This window comes from Micromys minutus, assembly GCF_963924665.1.
Source record: "Micromys minutus genome assembly, chromosome: 3".
In the NCBI taxonomy this organism is placed as follows: domain Eukaryota; kingdom Metazoa; phylum Chordata; class Mammalia; order Rodentia; family Muridae; genus Micromys; species Micromys minutus.
The window spans coordinates 3,393,251-3,401,315 of NC_137972.1; the positions used below are offsets into that span (position 1 = coordinate 3,393,251).

The 8,065-nt window shown below is 53.0% G+C and overlaps 1 protein-coding gene across 1 annotated transcript; it reads left to right on the forward strand.

Annotated features, from left to right (window-relative positions):
* Positions 1-2,227: 2,227 nt before the first annotated feature.
* On the forward strand, positions 2,228-6,582 carry BHLHE41 (basic helix-loop-helix family member e41; the record flags this gene model as incomplete). Its single annotated transcript, XM_080913935.1, is given in 8 exon segments — positions 2,228-2,299; positions 2,301-2,342; positions 2,344-2,454; positions 2,456-2,622; positions 2,752-2,815; positions 3,119-3,226; positions 3,558-3,669; positions 4,049-6,582. Coding segments are annotated over 8 exon segments (1,563 nt in total). The 3' UTR covers positions 4,936-6,582.
* Between the last annotated feature and the right edge of the window lie 1,483 nt (positions 6,583-8,065).

An 8,065-nucleotide genomic window follows, 5' to 3' on the forward strand; every position in this document is an offset into this window, starting at 1 on the left:
GACGCTATAGGGTCATGGAAAGCGTTAGAGACGCCGTACTTAAGAAGCTCTTAGCATGGAGCCTGGCACTTTAGTCCTAAACGCTATGGTTATAACTTTCTTGATGTCAAGGGACATTTGGTGGCATTGAAGGATGGCTGGTCGCCAAAGGCAAGAGTTTGAGACAGAAGTGGCAACAGACTGAAGTTTGAGGCAGAGGATGTGCAGGGAGTGTCACGGGAAGAATGACCTTAGATGTAGAAGGCAGACAGAACACACAACAAACTCCAGGGGAAAGACAGCAGTTAGCAGGAAGAAGGCGCGGGGTAAAGAAAGGCCCCAGGGTGAGTCAGCATGGACACAGGAGAAAGGACAGCGAGGAAGAAGCAAGGCTTACAGTGGTGATTAAGGCGGAGCTTGTGAGACACAGCCAGGTGTGATGGCATACACCTTTAACTCCAGCACTCTGGAAGCAGAGGCAGGGGCAGTACTTTGAATTCAAGGCCAGCTTGGTCCCCGTTTGGCTTCAGCTAAATGCTGGCCGGAGTTAGTCCCGAGTTCCTCTGACCAGATGATGGGCTGAGACTGCTCTGTGTACTGACAAGACCAAGACGCAGTGACCCAGGCTTACTTATCCCTCCAACACGTTCTCTCATCATTTAAAAAGCAGGATGAGCTCTAGAGTATGTTTGGAGGGCCGCGAACTTTCAGAAATCCAGACAACAGAGGGGCGTAATTGCTGTTATTTTTATCTTATTCACCTTAGCCTCCTGCGCCCCTACCTAGGCTGGCCAGTTAAGAACTAGAGGAAGCTGGGACGTTTTACAGCATTAATAAGCCCTTGAGAGCTCTAACTTGCCTCGGAATCAGAAAGATAACCACTTAGAGACAAGAGATGGGTGTCCGGGCTTAAGATAAAAATCCAAAATCTGCATTTAAAAAATCACTTTCACTATTATCATTAATGAATCGCCTGCTGTAAAACAAGCCACGTCCTGTCGTCCTTCTGGAGGAACCAGGGAGGGTGCTGGAAAGGAACTCATCCCGGCAGCTCCGCCCAGGACTCCGGCTTCACAGCCGCACAGCTAGGCCGGGAGGAGGCTCCGCAGCACGTGACCCGCTCCAGCCACCCTGGCCGGCGACCCAGATCCGTCTCCGGAACCCAAGTGCTGCTGCCCTGGCCCTGCTGCGTTCCAGTGCACGTGCATTTGGGGCCCAGGTCCCTTCTCGGTTCACGTGCCACTGGCGATCGCGAATGTCCGAGGGGAATCTTAATTGTCAATTCAGTGTAGGAGCAACCCAGGGTCTCCCCGCCCACAGGGATGGAATTCAGATTCATCCTGAGTTGCGGGGACACTGGGCACCTGGGGACGGCTGTCCCTGGCCGTGTGGACCGAGCTCCCGAGGACACGGGGCGCGCGCACGACATCCCTGCGCGCTGATGTGGCAGCCGCCGCAGGTCGCATCACGTTGCCGGCCCTGTGCTGGTACCCACTGGAGACAGGATTAAGGAGGGAGGCCGCGGAGGTGCCAGTAGTAAACGTGGGCTCGCCACACTCTCGGCGTGGCTTATCGCACAAGGGGGGCGGGAAGCTGTTCGGCGTCTCGCAGACTGGAGCGAGCAGGACTGTGTGGCTTTCCCGCAGCAGTGCTTGTGTGCCTCCCGCTCCGCGCCACCCTTCCCCCTCCCTCCTCTCTCCCGGGAGCACCCGAGGCCCCAAACGTCATCTGCCTCCGTGATTAGTGGCACCGCAATTCCGGCTGCTGCGGGAAGTTTAGGTGGCCCGGGGACACTGTTGCCAAAACCACTTGGAATGCGGCATTCAGAATCAGTGTCTACATTTTCACTGATCTTAAATTCGGGGAGCAAACTGCAAGTCACCCCTTTTCAGGGTAGACCTCCAGCCTGATCTAGAGTGGATCTTTCTACCCGACCCCCCTTCACGCCTGGTCAGTAAGCGATGAGCAAAGACTCCGAATCCTCCTTCCCTGCTCAAGTTTAGCCACCACCAATTCGCGTTCTTTCTCTGGCCCAAACCAATAGCAATCGGTGGGAAATCAAAAGGCCACGTCCACGGTTCTGCACCGAGATGCTGGCCGAGTCGGGGGTGCCCCGCGTCCCGCCCCGCCCCCGCGCCTTGCAGTGCCTACGGGAAGACGGGTGGCCGCTCCCTCCAGGTGGCCCCAATCAGGTGTCCCCGCCCCCTCCCGGCCCCTCCTCCCCGCCCCCCTCCCGGCTGGACCGCGGATGGTACGTTCCGCACGTGAGCTGGGTGCTGGTCTGGCCGGCGACGCGCGTGCCCTGTGGCCAAACACTGCCCCGGAGTGAGAGCAAACTACCAGCGCAGTGCGTGTGTGTGCGCGCGGGTGTGCGCGCGCGGGTGTGTGCGAGAGGGCGAGCGAGCGAGCACGGGGCGGAGGGGCAGCCAACTGCTTCACACTTTGAATACTGCACTGAAGAGGGAGAGCGAGACAGCCTGGAGACGCACACATCCCCCCCAAATCTCTCCAGGCGACCGTCCCACAGATTACAGGACAGAACCCTCCAAATCGAAACGGAGGAAACGGACAGCCATTGAACATGGACGAAGGAATCCCTCATTTGCAAGAGAGACAGTTACTGGAACATAGGGATTTTATAGGGTAAGGTGTCCGCACCGTTGCGAGTATCTGTCTAGGCGTCGGTTTGGCTTTTTCCCCCCTACATATGGAGCGGGCGAGGGCAGAGCCCCTCCCGGAATGGGGGCCTGATGCTGCTTTCTGTTTTTGCAGACTGGACTATTCCTCTTTGTATATGTGTAAACCCAAAAGGAGCTTGAAGCGAGACGACAGCAAGGTAAGTCTTAAGTTTCCCATAACCTGCCTGGATAGTTAATTAGGGCCATTGATTTCCCGAGGAAACTGCCCGCAAATATATTCCAGCCCCGAGCTCTCCTAACAGCGAATTTTAAGTGGCTTGCTGGATACTCCGGGGGATATTCAACACCGCACCTGAATTTAAATTGCATTTTAGAAGTCTAGAGGAGAGAGTTCTGAGTTAGTTCATTACATAGTGTGTTTGGGGGTTGGGGTGGGAGGGTTCCAGCCAGTAAGTGAATGAATCTTACTGCTGTATCTTTTCTCCGGCTCGTGTATAAAGGACACCTACAAATTACCGCACAGATTAATAGAAAAGAAGAGACGAGACCGAATTAATGAATGTATTGCTCAACTGAAAGATTTACTGCCTGAACATCTGAAATTGACAGTAAGATGCCCATTTTCATTCTTTGGTGGTCTCCTGGGGTGCGTTTGCCTGATAAAACTCCCAGAGACAGGATTTAAAATGTAAATATGAAGAGGCCTGCCTTCAACTTGTGCTGTAACTAAGAGTTTCCTAGAGACTCCAGGGGGCTCCAGGCTGATGGCAGAAATCATAGAGGACCTGTCTGTGGGGAGCTGAGCAGCGCTTCTTTCCCTGTGTGTGTGTGTGTGTGTGTGTGTGTGTGCCTAAGTTGCTGGGCTGGGTGGAAGGCCAATCAAATAAAATTGGGTGTTTGAAAGTAACCCGTGTGCCCCTCTCTGTTGCACCGCTGCAGACGCTGGGGCATCTGGAGAAAGCAGTAGTGCTGGAATTAACTTTGAAGCACTTAAAAGCTCTGACGGCCTTAACGGAGCAGCAGCATCAGAAGATAGTTGCTTTACAGAATGGTAAGTGGGTCTGAGGAAGCCGAGACAAAACGGGGTAACGCTGGGGGCGCAATTCTAGGGCTCCCCGCTGCATCCTGCTCCTGGTGAACATCGCCTCTTTCCCTTTGGTGGCAAGTACCCAGAGCATCCCAAAGGCTTTCTGCGGGGCTGGAGGAGTCCCGTTTTTATTTAAAGTGACGGCAGCGCCTCTCCATTTGGGTTTTTCAGCCAGGAGGAGAGCGCCTCACCGCGCCACCCCCTCCTCTGGCAGTCTGCGGATTATATCGCTGGAATGCCCAGGAAAAGCCGAGCTCACTGTAGGCAGCGCAGGGCCCACGTGATGAGCAGATGTCTTAACGCCGCGGTTTTTCTTCTCGCCTCCCTCCCCTGTGCACCCTAGGGGAGCGCTCTCTGAAATCGCCGGTCCAGGCCGACTTGGATGCGTTCCACTCGGGGTTTCAAACCTGCGCCAAAGAAGTCTTGCAATACCTCGCGCGCTTTGAGAGTTGGACGCCCAGGGAGCCGCGCTGCGCACAGCTCGTCAGCCACCTGCACGCCGTGGCCACCCAGCTTCTGACGCCACAGGTGCCCCCGGCCAGGGGCCCTGGGCGCGCGCCCTGCAGCGCGGGGGCAGCGGCCGCCTCGGGAACCGAGCGTGTCGCCCGCTGCGTGCCGGTCATCCAGCGGACTCAGCCCGGCATAGAGCCCGAGCACGACACGGACACCGACAGCGGCTACGGAGGCGAGGCGGAGCCGGGCCGCGCCGCTGTCAAGCAGGAGCCACCGGGAGACCCGTCGCCTGCGCCCAAGAGGCTGAAGCTGGAGGCGCGCGGCGCGCTCCTGGGCCCGGAGCCCGCGCTGCTCGGCTCGCTCGTGGCACTGGGCGGGGGCGCGCCCTTCGCGCAGCCCGCCGCCGCGCCCTTCTGCCTGCCCTTCTACCTGCTGTCGCCGTCCGCCGCCGCCTACGTACAGCCATGGCTAGACAAGAGCGGCCTGGACAAGTATCTGTACCCCGCGGCGGCCGCACCCTTCCCGCTGCTGTATCCCGGCATCCCCGCAGCGGCCGCCGCTGCCGCCGCCGCTGCTTTCCCTTGCTTGTCGTCCGTGCTGTCGCCACCCCCGGAGAAGGCAGGCTCGGCTGCTGGTGCCCCATTCCTGGCGCACGAGGTGGCGCCCCCGGGGCCGCTGCGCCCCCAGCACGCGCATAGCCGCACCCACCTGCCGCGCGCTGTGAACCCGGAGAGCTCTCAGGAAGATGCCACGCAACCAGCCAAGGACGCCCCCTGAACCCAGCATTCCTTCCAGAACAGGGCAGGGTGGTCTTTCGAGGAGTCGCCAGGTTTCCAAGTTCAAACGTTCCCCTAAGGCGTATCAGGGAGGAAGAGTAAAGCGACGCTCGACAGGCTTAGGACAAAAACAGGTGTTTTGTGTATGTTTGGATGGAGTTCCTGTTTTGCCCGTTTCTCACCCCTTTGCCTCCCCACCCTCTACCCTTTGACACTCCCTTCTCCACCCCTGCTGTCACGGAGCCTCCCTTAAAAATACTGGTTATCCTCTTTAGCCCTCCCCGTACATTTAGTCCACGTCCTCCGTTCCCAAATACAGACCCTGGTTCAGGAGTCTCTTGGGTGGGAGAGCCACGTGGAACCAGTTAAGAGTGCCTGGTGGGCTCCTTGACCCAGGTCAGGAGCAGTAGCTGTGTCTCCTAACCGTCCCCTTAGGAGGTGCTCCGTCAACTGAGGGTCTTTGAGAGTTACATTTGCATGTCGGTATTTTGTATTGAACAAGACAGCATTTTGGAAGGTACCTGTTTTTCAAAGACGTGAGGATGCGGTTGCCCTGTTGTGAGGTGGCTGGAGGTGGTGGTGCCTTTATACCTGGCACCTGTTGGGAGAAACTCAAGAGTTGGGCCATCTTCAGGCAGTGTCAGGGCGGGAGCTGGAAGAGGGAGGTTGGAGCCCCGTGGCACCGCCTTTGCTTGCACTTTATTGACAAATTGACCTCAAACCCTTTGTCCCATGTCTCAACTCACACATATAAGTCATAGGTTATATATCTGTGTTTCTGATCCCTCATTATTTTATCCATCATGGTCCCAAATTTTTGTAACATTACTGGGTTGGTTGGGGGAGGGGGAGTTAACGCGTTCTGGGCTGGAAAGAGACAAGCCCAAACTATTGATTGTCGAATTCTTAGATGACCCAAGTGGAGAGAGGAGCTTGTGGTCCCTCGTGATGGGAGTACTGTGAACATGCAGAAGGCCCTGCCAGGCCTCGCTCTCTCAAGTCTCTATGTCATTTTTCAGGAGACCAAACCAGATACCAGATAATCAGGAAGAAAGCTTTAAAAAAAAAAATAAGGCATAAATCAAGACCTTGTCGAGATATTTTTAGTTTGTTGCCAAGGTAGCACTGAGAAATCTCACTTGAATGTTACATAAAAGGGTGAGACACGGGAGTCTGGAGTGAAGAAAGTTATCTGGGTCTGTGGGTGTCGTCCGTTCGCTGCTGCTGCTGCTGTTACTGTTTGCCTCAAACGCTGTGTTTAAACAACGTTAAACTTCTTAGCCTTCCAAGGTATGTACATATCTGTTAATACCCCGATTAATGATGTCTGACATGCTATTTTTGTAGGGAGAAGATACCTGCTAGTGATATTTTGAGTTAAAATCTCTTTTGGGGCGGACTTGGTGAAATGTTTGCACTTTGGCCACAATGCTCATACTGCTTGGTGCAAGCTTACGCTGTCTTAAATTATTAAACAAATAAAAAATATTATCTGCAAGAAAACCCAGCTGGTTTAGCTAAGTTTAGTATGTGAAGATAAGCTAGAAACTACCTTTCTAGTATTTTCAGCACTCCATGTTGCCTAAATATTACCACACTATTTTGTGATTTAAAAGTTCTTACTAAGGAATAAAATCTTTATATATGATATGAGGTGGTCTAATAATTAAACGGTACTGGGGACCCCATGAGTTTTCAGACACAGCTGACTATAAGGACCTGAGCCCATCCGTGTGACCCCAGATAATCCTCTCGTGTGTGCCTGTGGTCTGGTGTTTCTCCTCAGTCCAGATCGAAACACACTAGTGGGAGGGGTGTCTCATTCGTGCATTTATGTTGCCTTCTTAACTTTTACAAAGTAGCCCTGGTATGGGACTTTGCCTTGGAGTTCGGGAAACAATTTATAGACTTTTCTCCAGCACAAGATCCTAACAGTGCTTGAAGGCTGTCCACTTTCTTTGGGTGGTGGGTGGTATTGAACCCCTGACTTAAGGTGTGTGTGTGACAGTTTCTAAGATGTAGGGGAAGTACTCCCTCTGCTGACAGACAAGCTGGCAAGGCCTGGTAAACCGGAAGCCAGAGCTCTGTCATCTGCTAGGTCAGTCCCCTGAACTTTATAAGGGAAGAAAGTCATATAAGGTCATACTGGGCAGAGCATGGCCGGGCCCGGGGTCTCCCTCCACTTGGGGACTGTTGCAGCAGCATTCTGGGCCAAGGATGCTCCCTTTGACTGGGTAAAGCTCCTGAAACTCAGCAAAGTGAACCACAGGGGCAAAAAAAACAAAATTATTCAGCTAATGCTGTCAGCTAGAGGCTATGTAGAGCCTCGATAATGACAGTCACAGGAAAGATGAGCTGAAAACTCACATAAACAGTTGTAAGTATTTCTAGCTACATTGTGTTGCTTTTATTGTCTTAACTGAGAAGATGCTACAGTTGACATTTGCATGATTTTGTAACATGTAATAGAAGCTTTCTTTTCTACTTTGGCCAGGTTTTATAGGCTGCTTATTCTTCTGAAATTATAAATAGTAACATGATAAAATCACGAAGTTAGGGCAGAAAATAAAAATAGTATTTTTCTTATTACATTTGAAGATGCGATCTCCTGTGTTTCTAGAGACGGTACATAGGACCTTGGGCAAACTGGGCCAGAGTGCTACCACTGGCCTGGGCCCTCAGCCTCTGGAAGCTATTATTTGAGTTGTTGTTTGATTTTAATGAATTAACAGCTGAGTCAGAGCTCACTAAGGAGGTAGATTTGAAACATCAGCTGAACTTAAGTACATCCTGTGATCTTCCAACTTAACACTGAATTAGTGTTCATCATTTTGTATAAATAGACATAGAAAACTTTATGTTGAATTTATAAATATCTCCACTACCTAGCTAAAATTTGCATTTTCAAGGCGTTAGAAACCACAGCTGTGAAAATCTTCACCGGCATTCTAGCGTGTGGTTGTGAAAGAACCTTGACTGAATGCTGTCACTGACTGCAGGGCCAGCACACCTGTGATTCCTAGCTTGCGAGGAGGACCTTAGCCTGATGCTGTCTCTCATTGGTCGACGTTTGTCCTCACCATGAGAGGTGACTGCTCCTCCCGAGAGGCCTTGGGAAGACAGGGCTGGAC